At 45.1% G+C, this 15,965-nt stretch overlaps 1 protein-coding gene across 4 annotated transcripts in view; it reads right to left on the bottom strand.

Annotated features, from left to right (window-relative positions):
* Positions 1-15,965, bottom strand: part of ADCK1 (aarF domain containing kinase 1) — an 83,702-nt gene that overhangs the window by 24,226 nt on the left and 43,511 nt on the right. For 2 of the 4 annotated variants that reach the window (XM_061997865.1, XM_061997864.1), the window contains one exon: positions 1,715-1,873. The exons of the other annotated variants lie outside the window; for them this stretch is intronic. In XM_061997865.1, the coding sequence (XP_061853849.1) occupies positions 1,715-1,873 (159 nt within the window). The remainder of the gene's footprint in view (positions 1-1,714; positions 1,874-15,965) is intronic. 4 annotated transcript variants of the gene reach the window in all.

The raw sequence follows: 15,965 nt of genomic DNA, 5'->3' as shown, positions 1-15,965 counted from the left end.
ATGACAAACTGTCTGGAGAGGAAGGATAGCACTAAGTTGCTAACAGGAGATAACACTCTTTTGGTTTCAAGTTTCTCAGGAGAATTAATCTAAAAACAGGAAAGACGGGAATCATTCTAAAATTATTTGTTTAAAAGTCTCATACCAGCAACTCCAGCAACCCCAGCAACTTAGTGTGAGAGGGGATTTTTCCTATGGTGCCCACTGTTTAAAAGGCAAATGTCCCAATACAGATCTAGGTCTTGGCCCATTCATAAGCAATTCTCTTACTGCCCTGGTCTCATAGTCTTTCATTACCTGCTCATCCTTCTTCCTTGACTTCTTAGTTTCTCCCATTCTGTCCTGGGTAGGAATGAAGGATGCCGTAAATCCCCTCAGAACTGCTGTGCATGTGATGACTCACAAAAGCAAATGCATCAAGAAGACCACTGCAATCAGTCCTGGAGAGGACCTGAATCAAATCCAAACCTACAGCTGGACCCCAAGGCAGCTCAAACAACGCTCTGTTCTCAAACCAGCACTGAAACAGACATTCCCCATCTTACTGGGATATCTTTATTGAACCCCAAAATTTCTTTCACTACAAGTTCAAAATAAATCTTCAGCTGCAAACTGATGTGTTCCAGCTGGAACAAGCTGTGCTTCTTTGCAGACTAGCCAGGATTGCTCAAAGGAGGGTGTTTCATCTGTCTAAAGAAGACCTGCTCCTCTGAGAGGGTGCTGGCAGGATCTTCGATTCCTGATCTCATGTGTGTCACTGCATCAGCAGTACCCTCTAAACACTTAGATCACATCAGCTTAATCCTTCCCTCTTTAGTCCCATGGACATGTCTGTCTGTCAATGAACGTGCGCATTACTGTACTATACATCCAAATATACAGTTATTAGGAGAGCTAAAATCTTTAGTGTTACCTTTTGTAGACCTAATCCTTTCCCTCTCCTCCACTTCAGCCCCTTCTCCATTTCCTGTTCCATGACGTCTTTTGACTACTGCAACGCAGCGCAGTGCCACAGCTTTTTGCCAGTTCCTCCCTTCAACAGGACAGACCTGGAACTTTGGAGGAAGCTATGGATAGCATTGCACAAGGAACATGAGTGGTATCCACCAACAGAGGAACAGGAGACAGGCCCTGAAAGCTTTTCCTAGTTGAATCTCTCATTTGTGCATCTGTCCCTGTTAGGTGACCCTCTCCATATTTCAGTGTTTTTGTTTCAAGGATGAATCAGCTCAGCATTAAGGTGCTGATCAAGAAACAAAACTGAATCACAGCAACCTCAGCCACTGGTGAATCCACACTAGAATTTAACTGAAAAAAAAACCGTACTAATCACAGAGAATGATTTTTTGCTTGGCCACACAGCCCTGTAGGGAACTTAGCCTACCTTAATTAACCAGTTAATGGGGACATGGGCTGAAGAGAGACTTTGGGACTCACTCTTTAGTTTTTAGATTTCATATGGATTTATTCTGATGTCATTCGTGTTTACTTGTCTTCTCCGTCTGCCCTCCTTTTTATCCTCTGTCCACACAATCACCCACACTGCAATTGCCACAGATCTTCTGTATTATTCCCATAAGACATCATTTATCTCCATGCAGGTTGCAAAGCTACAGGACAGTGTTGTCATACATGCATACACCATGGGTGAACGTGGCCACCGTACGTTTCAGTGGCAATTACTCTGTAAGTCAAAGTCAACAGGTAGTTTTACCTCCATGAGTAAAATATCCTTGGAGCTCTGAGCTTGGACTTTTGGGTGCTGGATTTTCACTGCCACCGTTCTTCCATCCTGTAGCACTGCCTTGTGCACCTGGGCTAGTGATGCTGCTCCCAAGGGAGTGTCCTCAAAACTCATGAACAGTTCTTTTATCTGCCAGAAGAAGAGAGAGAGGCATCAGCTTGAGGTACCAGAGACTATCCTAAAGAAAGCCCTACTCACAAGCCAGAGACAGCATGTGCCAAAGTTGGGTAGGCTCAGCCCTTTCATCCTTCCTCAGTTCCCTGACTGAGCCTTGTCACTGGTTAGCCTCCCAGTGAAGTGTGCCAAGCATGGAAGTGCCCTGGAGATACTCTGCTTATGGAAACCTGTGGCAGAGTCCCCACAGCACATGTCATCTAGGACATGGAGTGACCAGGTAGTATGGGAGGGACCCCTCCAAGCTGTCCTGAAAATGGGTTAGAACTATTACGGTCAGCATCACTGGTTGTTATTGGGTCCAGCAGCTGTCCCTTTGCATGTATTTCTTTGGCAGATGTTTAATATCACCCACTACTACCCCCTGAAACCTGACTGTGTATTCCCACGTATTACAGCAGCATCAGATAGCTTACTTGGTGAAAGCTAGCACATGAGTGGGAGCAGTGGTAAGAGCTGGATTCAGGGCAGGGAGACAAAAATGCAGTTTACACCTCATTGCCTGAAAACGTGGTTTATTTGACGGACTTTCTCACAACTCCAAGAAAAGTAACCAGTGCATTCAACTCAGACAAAACACCAGGTGGGGACAGCAAAGCACTTTGTGGGCAGGAGATGAAATAATTAGCAGCTCTGACCATAAAATTCAGGACTATAAGGAAAGTTGCAGATGAAGAAGTAGATTTCCCAGGGAGATGTCAAGGAAGCAAAACTCTAGACAGATATGGGTGAGACAATGGGAGATGGGCAGAGGCCCATCTGCCCCACACAACACAGCATCCTCAATGCAGCACTGGGCAGCTCGGGCCCTGGGAACACTGTTACCATGGCAGTGCACTATCAGCCTGGCTGACTAGCCAGGCCCCTCTGCACAGTGAAATAGCCCAGAGGGAGGCCCAACATGGTTATGTGGCGCAGAGCTAGTCCAGGTAATGCTACTGGAGCACTTCTGTCATGCTCCCCAGAGCAAGGTGCAGACTAGCTCTGAGGTAGCCAGAAGTCAGCAAAGGGAACCTGTCCCCCCTTCCCATGGGCTAAACTGATTTTGGGTGAGTAGTTGAGAAGCCTGTAATTTATGCAGTAAGAAAAAAGAAAGAATGTCAGTGCATTTTTATAACCTGCTTTTTAAAAGGTAATTAAAGATGAGAGCCTCACCAAGCTAGTAATTAAATATGAATCAAGACCTTCTAAGCAAAGTCTTCATGCAAAGCGTTAAACGAACATTCTTTTTGCTGACAAGGAAGAAAAATACTATACAAGGAGCAGTCTGTTCCCTCCTGCAGCTGCCAGGGAATGAGCCCCCTCCCACATCACCCTACCCTTTCTCTCCCAGCCTCTTCCACAGAAAAATACTGCTAGCAACAAACTGGAGCATTTGCAGCAATTAAATTCCAACAGAGACTCAGCTGCCGCCCGTAATTCGCCAGGGAGGTGCATTTTATATATTTATTTAATTCCCTTTGGTCCTGGTAGCAAAATCAATTAAGTAAAACAACTGCATTTAAAAACAACTAGTTACGTGTTTTTTTAATTACAGTAGGTCCATAATTCAAATCTATGGACATCCGTGTCTCAAGAGAAAAAAGGGGTTTTCTGTCTTTGCCCCCGGCCCTTTGTTTTCTTTCGCACTTCTGGATTTTGAGATCCTTGTTTCAGAATAGTATCAAGAAGACAGATAGGTAAGGGGACATGTGTTCAAGATACAGGGACTTTTATGTAAGTTTGTCTATATGCTGAAGAGAGGACCTGTTAAGGGGGAGAGACTGGAGGTGACTAGGAGCATCTTGCGTTATAAGATCCCATAAGGAAGGAAAAATGCAAGCAGAGAACTTGCTACATGAGGTCAAGCTGGGGCTTTCTTCAAGTCTATTACTACCCTACATCCTCATATTAAACAGATGTACCCTTTAGAAAATAGCCAACATTACTAGTCTAACTGTCATCAGAGTGCTAACATCCTCCAAAGGTTAAAGCACAGAACTGGGAATCCACTGGAAGGTACATTTACAGTAAGAGCACATATAACCTGGATAAAATTTCACCTGCTCTGGATTTCAAAAGCTTTTAATTGCCTACACAGTCAATCCAACCATTTTCACCAGCACTGAATGCATACGGGGGTGGCGGAGCTGCAGATATTCCCTCTGGCAGGAATAATATATACAATATTCTCTGTGACTACGTTTTCTAGGGAAACATCATTTGAAGAAAGCTGTCTCTGGGAGTTCTTTTGGGCAGAAGGATTTCATTTTAATGTTTTTTATTTAGGACATGAAAGCCAGGTTAGCAGTCATATCCACTAGAGCCAGCCCAGTGGCCCTGGAGCAATTCAAGGGGGAATGAGTGCACCCACAGGCTGCAGACAAGGGCAGCAAGGTGAGGGGATGCAAGAAAGCCAGAGAATTGATGGCTCCTCCAAGAGCAGAGGGTAGAGCAGACACATGGGGGAGGGAGCAGATCACAGCCTGGCCATTATATGAGCAGGTGTGAGGCTGAGATAAAGCAGCAGCACAATTATGGCTGGGCTCCAGGACCCCCCACTTAGCAAATCACCCTCATTCATTATGAAATTGTCCTTTTGCAGCTCGCTGGAGGCAGCTCTGATGCAGGCTGTGTCCCAGACAGGCAAAAGTGAGCAACCGGCTGTGTACCATGGAAGAGGGGAAGTGGTGAGCCAGGCTCCACACTGCCTGCAGGAGAGCAAGGCCATTTCCAGCAGAAGGCAGGGAGCAGGCTGCAGACTCCTACTGCTCACAAGCACCCAGCTAGTAAGCATCCTAACAAAAACTCTAACCATAATTTCCAGAATGGAGAATTAGCCAGCAAAGGTCTGGGACAGTCTCGGAGCCCACCTGACATGGTACTTAAGGACTTGCCAATCTTCTTTCAGGCCACAGATGGTCTCAAAGGGCCTTATCAAACTAGCTGTTTCCATCTGTAATCCTGGCAGGAGATGAAACAAGCATCGTTTCCAGACAGGTTTAATAAAGGTTTAAAAGGTACTTTAGGGCTGCTCTTTCAAAGGTGCAGGCCAGCCAGCTGTGTGTTTACAGCTGTACAGGTGATGGGTGTCCCTGCATACCGACGTTTCCCTCACGAGCCTCTGCACAGCCAACTCCTCACTGGGCATGTGCTCAACCAAATGAGTGTGTCACTGTACTTCACTGGCTAGAAACACAGTTCTCACTGTTTTGTTCTAAAGAAGGACGCTTGCCTAATTTTAAATACACAAAATCTTCTCATGATTGTTGGTAGCAGTATTCACACCTCAGGGAGCCAATATAAAAGCCCTAATAGGATCTCTCTACCTAGACATTTATTAGTATGTATTTGTGCTGAGGTTGCACGTAGAGACCATCATTAAGCCCAGAGTGCCACTGCATGAGATGCACAGCCACCACAGGCCCTGCACAAACTCACACTTTCCAGGAGTCCCCAGTTGTCACCTACAGCCCTCCTCATGTGCTGAAGTGCCTTCCCAAAGCACACACAGCTCTGAGCAAAGTCTGTGGCACACACCAGCTGATGCTGCAATGCTGAGTATCAGAGTGCCTCAGGATTTTTTGTGAATCCAGTCCTTAAACACTTAGGAAGTTGCCAGAAGTCAATTGGATTTAAGCTCCCAAATCCTGAGTCTTTTCTGAAAGTATTACCTTACATGACCTGCCCAGCATGTTCTGAGAACATGAGAGATGGGATTTAACCCAGATATCCCAAATTCCAGTTTGATGTCTTAATCTCCAAACTATAAACGTTAAATGTGCATGTCTAGTTAATTTCTTTTGAAAAATACTACCTCCTAATCCCAACCTTTTTATATCCATGTGCTGCAGCAAACGAACAAATATTACCACCTGGTTTCAACCTGCCCACTCCAGAGAGAGGTATGTTCCCTTCCCTCTCCAGAAGGGCTGCTAAAAAGGTACCCAGGAGCAGGAGCCTAAATCACAGAGCTTCTTTCTGGCCCAGTACTCAAAGGTGTCTCAATAGCCCAGCCTTATTTAGCTAGCAAGCTCGGCCCCTTCCAGCATGGTGCTCTCGACCTCAGTATGTGGTACAGCCAGAATGAGGCCACTATAGAGTGTAAGAAAGAATATTTTGCATTACAAGTCCTATCTGGGACGTCTCCAGCAGAGTCCAGCACAGTTTTGAAAATTCTGTTTTTCCACAACCACTTACAAAGAACCTTCCCTGATGTCTGCCAGAGCTGAACCACTCCAGTATGGGTGGTGCCAGTGAAGAGGCTTTCAAATGCTCAGCATTTCCCAGGGGAAGTCAGTCCTACACCAAAGCATTTCAAAACTGCCTTCAAGTATTTCCCAGGACTTCAAAGGACTCTTCAGCCCAGAAAGGCGGCAACGGGAAGGGAATGTCACAGAGCTCTATTAAATCACTTCTGGCACAGAGAATAGGATTGGGAATGCTCATTTTCTCCACGGAAGAAATCAGGAACAGCAAATTATCGATTAGTGCACAAGATTACCAGATGGCAGAATTAAAAGAAGCAAAAATAAGTATTTTTTCCCCACATCAATTAAACCGTTGAACTCACTCCCACAGGGTGTTATGAATACCAAATTCACAGGTGGGAACATCCATCACAAGTTAAATACCAAGATATAACAATCTATGGCCCAGGAAATCTCTAACCTTCAGCTTACTGGAAGCTAGAAGATCATACCAGGTAAAGTTTAAGTGTATGTCTGCCACACTTCTCTCACCCCTGGCTACAGCTGGAGGCAGAGTGGTGGGCTTCAGCTTTTGGTCTGATCTGTACAGTCATCCTTATGTTCTTCAGAAGCTCCTCTCACCAGACTGAGCAGTCTCAACGACAGCAGGATGGATGATGGAGGAACTGTTTCACCTGCTGCTAGCCTGAGACTCAGTTGCTGACAGCTTGGAAGGTTACTGATAAACCCTGAAATTTTCTGACAATGCAAAGTGTATGGGGAAACAACAGCTGGAAGTGGCCCAGGTTCCAGGGTAAACCCTGAGCTCTGGTGACACTGCATCTTCCTGAAATGTCTATCATGTAACTTTAAAACAATAAAGTTGCCTCTCTAAACAAAAGTATGGTAAACATGCCAGAACTGAGTGTAAACATGCCCATGTCAGGGGACTCTGACAGAGTCTGGCACACCTGGGGAACATGCAGCAGGAGCTGAGACCATCTCTAGACACTTTACTGTGCTCCACAGCTTCACCCATCACAGCCACTCAAAATGATTCACAAAGAAGGGCCCACCAGACATGATGCTATTCACTGATCACCGAAAAGCAATGCAAACTGAAACAATCAAAACTTCAAGCACAACACAGCAGATCTCCTCTTCTGATCACAGTAAATTGTAATTCCTCCCAAGACCTGCACTTTGTATTTGGAGACAGCAATCTATGTGATGTCCTGCTATTTCAGAAGGGGCTGACTAGGCAACACAGGATTAACTTGAGCTTCTTGCCTCCAGGATATCCATTACAAGCCATGATACAACAAAGGTCCAATAACAACAGCATTGTTTTGTCATGGCCAGGAGCAGCTCACAGTCTCCTCGCATTTTGGTGTCCTGCAGCAGCACGGCAAGGTGCTCATGGGTAAGCTGGTATAAGTCTGTTCATGAAAAAAGGAATCATATGGTTGGGAGACAGGTCCATAGCAGAAGCTGAGAGCAAGGAAGTGCCTAAGGTAGGTAAATTTTGCAGTTTCTTGTGCTGTGAATCTCCAAGCTGGAACTCCCTTGATGAGGTGACTTGATTCATCTGGTTTTTCCACTCCTGACAGAAATAGCACTGAGCAAGCCCCTCTTAATCATGGTTCCGTGGATGGCAATTTGCTAAAGTGAGCTCAATCTGCAGGAGCTTTCTGAGATTTACACAGGGATCATGCTGTCTGCAGCCTCCCAGCCAGACACCGTGGGGCACTGTGATAATGGAATTCGTGAGCTTGCTGAAAAACAGACCAAGCAATACCACTCCATACCACTCTGGGAAGAGAGCAGTTTTCCCAGGGAAGTTTTAGTGGCTGCAACTGCCTTGTGCAATGTCCTCTCTATTTCCTGTGGCAGAAGAACTGAAGAGTTACTCAGTTCTATGTCTGATACAGCATTTCTAAGGTTTGTGGCTCCCAGAACTTTTGGAATTCACTTTACTGACACTAGGATCCTACTGCTCTCAAAAGTCTGAATACTTTTCATGGACTAGGTTTAAGAGATGTGAACTTCATTCTAGGCTGGTCACTTTTTCAAGAAAATAACGTTAACTGTCTGTGGCACCAAGAACTCACTGGTCCCTGCAAGTCTGCAAGAGCTCTAGGCATGAGAAAATGTTACCTTGGAGTACAGCAACCTACTTCACAGATAGCAAATGAGGGTTTTTTTCCATTGTCCCAGCCTTTCTATACCCTCTACAAAAATAAAATGTCGCAGTGTTGCTCTGAAAATTATTAAGACAGCAAAAACTGAAAGATTAGATTTATCGCAGCAGACAGTGGATTATGAAGAATAATTCATCAAACGTCAGGGCAAACAGCCCACAATTTATAGGTGGCTTTGTTGAGTCAGTGAAGTCCAACTGGACTTCTCCCCACCTAATGAATGCCAAGACTAAATGATGGATCTGTCAAGAACATGTATTTATTAACTCAATGTTTTTAATAATATTCTAGATATATACAAAATAGTGATATTCCTCTGAATGGATTGCCTGGTGTTCACATTACATGGAAGTGTGCATTTCATAGAGAGGTATACACAGCATGCAAATGACCACAGGTGAAAGGTGCATGTGTATTCTGATGCACCAAAACAATTACATATGGCTTATTCCACAAGATCCCCACATCTTTCAGTGCACAGGATGGTAAAGTAGTCCGTTTCAGGAGGAGATATATGTTGAGGTGCCTGTCAGAATTCGGAAGAGCTGAGCTCTAATACTGGCTCTCCCTGATAGCTCATGTGATGCTGGGCCACACCATGTCACAGAGCTCATGCACAGATGAGTAGAATTAGGGCTGTCCAGTCAGCTACGAATCTGCCCTAATCTAATTTCTCAGTACCAAATTTGTAACTTCAATATATTTTTAAAATCTATCTGTATAATACATATACAGCAGTTATTACAGCCACAGAGATGGAATTTTACCTGTCAATGGCACACATTTGCTCCCAGCGTAGCAGTCACTGCAAACTTGGTTAACCACTGCTAACACTGTGCCGCAATAGCACAAAACCAGGGCTGTCCATCAACCATCAGCCATTCTTTTGAGAAAGGGCTGTGAGCCAGCTGGTGTATGAAGTTTATCTTTTATTTGTACCTGGTAACACTTTGGTACTCTACCAACTATACCACTGAGGATCTTTTTTTGGGGTCCTACCAACATTATTTCCCAGTCACAAAGCAACAAATGTTAGAGCAAATGAGCTCTGCTAAAGAAAGAGTCCCTGATTCTATCATCAAGAGACCAAAGTTGGCTCACTCATTCACTGCTTGATACCTAGGATCCTGGCTATTCCTCATTCTTCTCTGCTACCATCCTCTTTCTGTAGTCTTTTCTGGCTAGAAAAGCGGTGGGAAAGCCTACATTAAGCCACCCTTTCTTTCATCTCATTCATCCACTGAACTGTGCTGCAGTAGTATCAGTCTACTTGTTACAGCATTTTTAATCGTTACAGAGTCATATTTTGAGGAAAAGTGCCATCCCTGATGACTCCTACTTAATAGTCTATGCTCAGACACACAAATGGTAGCTTCATTTATTTTCTTAAGTCAGATCCTTCAGACAAGGCAGAAGTGTCTGAAAACATTACTCATCCTGGATCGAAACCAATCTCAGTGGTGACAGCTGCAATAGGCAGTTAGAATAAGGAGCAGACACAGTTGATGTACTTCTCCTGAGACCCTACTTGTGAGGTGGATCTCATCTCCCATCTCCCTGAAAGGTGAGACATTTACCCATGGCTCCCAAAAGAAAAACCCCATCATTCAGTCCAATAAAAGCAATGATTGTCTTGGCCAGACTGGAACCAAGCTGGCTCAGGAACATCCTCCTGACTGGCACAAGGAGATAAATGTTATTCGTCAATTAAGCTATTGGGTGTCCTACTACCTTTCAGAGATACAGGATGCTCTAACCATGCACCAGTGTGAACATTTACTCCTGGTTAAAGTATTCCATTTCAGACAATGCAGACAGCTTTCCTGCATGCCTGTAATCCCACGTTCAGAATTAAACTCCAAGAAGCTCTTTCTTTCCAAAATGTTTTGGAAAGATTTTTTTGTTAGAAGCTGCATCATAATTTTAAGCTGCAAGCACAGTTTCACTTCCCTGTAGAGAAGCTGGAAGGTGGAAGAACCTAGCACCACTGAAATAAATTATTTCCTCAGGATTCTCCTGAGTGACAACAAAGCACCAGTCCCTCTAACTCTGATGTGGGCATTGGGAAAATGCTCATTTCTTGTTTATAGATTCAGTTAATCACATAATGACCTGGCTTCTTCATCATTCCAATTCTTTCCACCTCAGAATAAACATCTTGTGCAGCTAGTTGCTTTCCAGCTTCTAAAGCACTTCCACAACCCAGGCTGTCTGTGACTGGCCTCCAACAGCAGTATTTCCTGATCCAGCAGCAAGTATTTCCTAATCCAGAGGGTCAAGCCAGAGTCCATGAGCTTATGTGGAGAGGAAAAGTGGAAAACTATAATCTCTCAATGTGCATGCTAAATAGTGTCACTGTGCACTCCGTTTTGCATGATATAAGCATCTATGCAAAATGCACAGTCCAAAGCAAAGTAAAGGTGAAGCATTCCTTCCATTCCATCACGATGAAAGTACTGACTTAATGAGCTGCTTATTCCATCCAACAGTGCAGGCTATGGAACAGATGTTCCAACGTTCCCCACGTTCCCCACGTAAGAGGATCTCACATGTACAAGTGCTTTCCTTTAACTTAATTTGCTCTTTCATCTTGAGCTGTCTCCCACGTGAACAATGCCCATTAAATCCACTCTTTTCTCTGTCTTTTTGGAAAATGTTACTTTTACTTGCATCTGTCCTGCCTGTGAGGATGGAGTCATGCTTGTCAATCATTCAGACAGACTGGAATCATGTCCTTTACGAGCACCCAGATGCTCCAGTTCCCACCATTTTTTGTCTTAATTGAATGTACTCTCTTTCTTTATCTTCTCTCTGTTAATAAAGGAGGTTCTCACTTGCTATACCAGTGTGCAGGGAGAGTAGGGCAGAAGACAATTCTACTGCCAGAAAACTTCCCTCTGCATCCCATCTGCCCAAACAGAGTCTTATTCTGTGGTTCAGGAGAAGCAGTAGAGGCTCCTTTCTCCTGAGATCTTTGAGGTTTACTGTGTGCTCTGTAGCTCATCAGTTCCCAAGCAATATTGCTGAAAATGCTAATGCAGCAGGAACATCTTTGGATGTTCTTATGGAAAGGGAGCTGCTTCCTCAGCTTTCTGCTCTTGTAACTGTTCTGTTAGTATATCTGAGCAGTTTCCCTATTCCTCTTCCAGCTTGCTGGAGATCATAGAATCATAGAATGGCAGGGGTTGGAAGGGACCTTTAGAGATCATCTAGTCCAACTCCTCTGCAGAAGCAGGTTCACCTAGATCAGGTCACATAGGAACATGTCCAGGTGGGTCTTGAAGACTCCAAGGAAGGAGACTCCCCTCTGGGCAGCCTGGGCCAGGGCTCCCTCACCTGAACAGTCAAATAGTTTTTTCTTAAATGTTTAAGTGGAACTTTTTGTGTTCCAGCTTCATCCCATTACCCCTTGTCCTGTTACTATCTACTATAAAAAAAGGGATGTCCCAACCTCCTGACACCCACCCTTTAGATATTATAAATAAGATCACCCCTCAGTCTCCTCTTCTCCAGACTAAACAGCCCCAGTTCCTGCAGCCTTTCCTCATATGAAAGATGTTACAGTCCCCTGATCATCTTGGTGGCCCTGTGCTGGACTCTCTCCAGCACTTCCCTATCCTTCTTGAGCTGAGGAGTCCAGAACTGGACACAGGACTCCAGATGAGGCCTCACCAGGGCAGAGTAGAGGGGGAGAAGAACCTCCCTTGACCTGCTGGCCACACTCTTCTTGATGCATCCCAGGATGCCATTGGCCTTCCTGGCCACAAGGGCACATTGCTGGCTCATATTTAGCTTATTATCAATCAGGACTCCCAGGTCTCTCTCTGCAGAGCTGCTCTTCAGTAGTTCGACTCCCAGCCTGTCCTGGTGCATGGGGTTGTTCCTTCCCATATGCAGGACTCTGCACTTGTCCTTGTTGAACCTCATGAGGTTCCTCTCTGCCCAACTCTCAAGCCAGTCGAGATCCCGCTGAATGGCAGCACAGCCTCTGGGGAATCAGCCAGTCCTCCCAGTTTGGTGTCATCAGGGAACTTGCTGAGAGTAGACACTGTCCCCTCATCCAGGTCATTGATGAAGATGTTGAACAAGACTGGCCCCAGAATCGATCCCTGTGGAACTCCACTGGCCACAGGCCTCCAACTCGACTCTATGCCATTGATCACCACCCTCTGGGCTCTGTCATTCAGCCAGTTTTTGATCCACCTCACTGTCCACTCATCCAAGCCACACTGCCCGAGCTTTCTGACAAGGATGTTATGGGAGACAGTGTCAAAAGCCTTGCTGAAGTCAAGGCAGATAACATCTGCTGCTCTCCTCTCATCTAGCCAGCGGGTTATGCACTCATAGAAGGCTGTGAGGTTCGTCAAATGTTCCACAAAGCTCTGCTCAGGCCCTACTGCCCTGCTGCATCTCAATAATAGCTCACATAAAGTTCCTACCTCCTTTCCGGAGACTCATAGTCCTACTCTGTACTCTAGGTCAGCATTCTTCTAACCAAACTATAATTTCAGACTGTGTCTCAGACATCTTTCAGATAGTCATCTTTCTGTTCATATTCAGCAACACTAAAGCCTAATTCCTAATCTTCTCACTCAAACCACCCCTCCTGTCTCATTTCTCAGTAGGATAGCCAATGTCACCAACTTTTTGCCAAGCATATCTGCAGCCCCAGCCTTGTCACCAGCATTGACCTCCCTTCAAGTCTCATTTCCAGACCATGTCTGAATCTAGTGCTAGACATTAGGTATTAATTCTCACAAGTGACAGGTGACAACAATCCAACTGTTCTTCCCATGTTGCCCCAAAAGTTATCATATCTCTTGAAATACACACATATGTGGGAGTCCTCAATATATCCAGAACCCCTTGACTGAATTTTTGTAGAGATAATCTCAAATGACCTGTCACCTCTACAGATGCCAGCAGCTTGCTGCAAAGACAGCACATTTGGAAAGAATCATCACAGAAAAAAGCCCAGGTTGGAATGAACTTTAAAAGATAATCTGGTCTAACTTGTCATGGGAAAGAGAGCCTAGAAGACATTGTCATATCTTGAAAATCTCCAGCAATGGGGGCTCTACCACATCCATGGGGAGATTGTTTCTGTGATTGATAGTACTCAATGTAAAAAAATTGTTTCTTATATCAAGATGAAACCTCTCCTGAAATGTGAGGGAGAAGAAGAAATACCACAGAGACAGGGACATTTGACACATTAAGTAAGAAGGTAAGATTTAAGGAAGTACCTAGAAGGAAATTAATTTCCAAGACCATTTTGGCTCCAAGCATAAACACATTTCTGCCATGCATTTGCTGAAACCTAAGTAGGAAAGGGTCAACAGACCCACAACAAACAGGCTCCATTTAGTCAAAGTCAGGCAAAGGGAGGCTCTGCCAAGGACTTGCAAAGATGTCCCAAGGGCCCTGTCAGCAGTGAGCCTGCACAACAGCAGCAGTCCTGTGAGAAATACCAGCTGCCAGAGCCTGTGGATATATAGGGACTGTCGGGAACACACATCACCCGTGCCTCATCTCAAATGCCTCTGATTCAGCTTTGAATGCCTGGGGGCTTTAAGAAGTAAATGAGAAGGGGTGGCAGGGGAAGGAATGTCTATGGGCATGTTTCTGTGACTATACAGAGTTGTGAGGAGATTTCTGGGGGTATATGTTTGGAAGAGGTGGGCTCCAAGTAACTGATTAGCAAGCAAAGCTGTGTCAGGGCTTGTGCAGAGAGTTAAGAAGGCGGCATGGGGCAGTGCATTTGTGCACACAGCTTGTGTGGTGAACAGAAGGCAAAATCCTCCATCCAGAGAGTCAAGTAAAGAACAGGGTCAGGAGAGGTGTCTTTGTGTAAGTGCAGAGGCAGGGTGTGCAGGGTGTGGAGGACTGTGTTGCAGGGTACACATCTGGCAGAACAACACTGCATACATGTGACTATATGCTCCACTGACAGACCCTTCTACTCCAGCTCCTAAAACAGAGGCATACTCCCATGAGAATTACTTGCAGTGCATTATGTGTCTCCGCAGAAAGGGATCAAGGAAAAGTGCTTCTAGGCCTGAGACAAAGAGCATATATGTCAAAAGTAGCACTCTACAATCCATCAGCCTGTCACCAGGGTGGACAGAGGCACAGTGCAGTGAAAACATGCAGAGATCAAAGCCCAGACCCAGACAGACTCTGCCCAGCCACATTCCTTCCTCAGGCTTTGGTCCTAATTACAGTGATGTAAGTGTGATAAAGTTTTATTGAAGCACAGCATTGCCCTAGAATAATAGGACAGGGAAGTAGAAGACAGGATCTGAGGTGGACATGGAAGTACATGTAGCCTGTCAACTCTGCCTGCATTGAATTCATATCACGAAAATGATATAAAGAGATCAATACATTAGAAGAAAGAACAAGATGCAGGGATGGAAGAGAAGTTGAGGTAGAATAACTTACAAAAAGATCTGGACGGGACCCTGGAGTTTGAATCTTCTGCAGCCTGCTCTCAGAAAAAATGTACAGAAAAGTCATTTGAGAGAGATAACTGCACAGCAAATCCACAACCATGTTGGCAATGATGCCAACAGCATCACTGGCACCATGCTGGGGAAGGGATTCTGTGCATCCTCTAATGAGCAGTCAAACCCAGAGCTCTCTGCACTGATCCAGAGAGGAAAGTCCTATGTGAAACCAACCACATCATCTCCTGCTTCCTTCTTATCAACCTCTCCTCTGAATATCAACCTCTCCGCTCTTCTCCTGACCGTATTTCCCCTACTTGACATGTGTCTACTCTAATCCATCTGCTCCTTCTACAGTTTACTTATTATCTGTCTCTTCTTTCTCTTCCTCCCATGCTTTTTCCAGTTCTCCCAGATCTGCTTGTTGGGCTGCCAGGTCCCTGGTTCAGAGCTGGAACTTAGCTAATTTACTCTTCTTAAAGCAGTATCTGCTCTCATGTAAATCACCCTCCAAACCCAGCCTGTGAAATGGGCTTGTTCACTAAACTCTATGAATAGGAAAGTAGGCACAGCTGGCCTATTCATAATCAACATAAAAAATAGATTAGCACTTTACAGATTAAACATTATCGTTTCAACAGTTAACATAAATCAACTACACTTACAGGCCCAGCACTGCTGCTGCCACTGCAGGGTGACAAGCGTTGCGAAGGCAAGGGCTGCCAGGCCGAGGAGCAGGGAGAAACAGCTTGTTTGTCTTCCACCTTGGACATAAACTCTCCCCTGGCACCCCCAGGGTGTGCTGCTAGAGGCTGTTACAAGGAGAAAAGTGAGCTAAGGAAACAAAGGTAGTGGGGTAATTTTGGTTAATTCATATGCATTTCTAAGCAATCCAGCAATCTTGGAGGCAGAGTTCAATTGCCTTACTTCCCTTCCTAGGGCTAATGCAGCTCAAAAATAGATGGAGCAACAGAGGCAGCCTCTGAAATGGGACAAGGAGCCTCTAAACACAGATATCTAAATCATTTCCCTATAATTCAAAATCATTGGGCTCCTGTGGACGACATAAAGCAGCTTGGTGGATTCTATCCATCTCATTCTACCCTCATCATAACCCAGGGAGCCACCCTACCAAACAATGGCCAAGGATTATGATGCACTCCAGACATGCCCTGTGGAGATCAAAGACAGGAGAGAGTACTCCAGAGCCTGCCTGTGGTCAGGCTGC

This window comes from Colius striatus, chromosome 6 (assembly GCF_028858725.1).
Source record: "Colius striatus isolate bColStr4 chromosome 6, bColStr4.1.hap1, whole genome shotgun sequence".
Lineage (NCBI taxonomy): Eukaryota > Metazoa > Chordata > Aves > Coliiformes > Coliidae > Colius > Colius striatus.
Note: the sequence above shows the minus strand (reverse complement) of the source record. Positions and strands in the feature narration are given on the sequence as shown.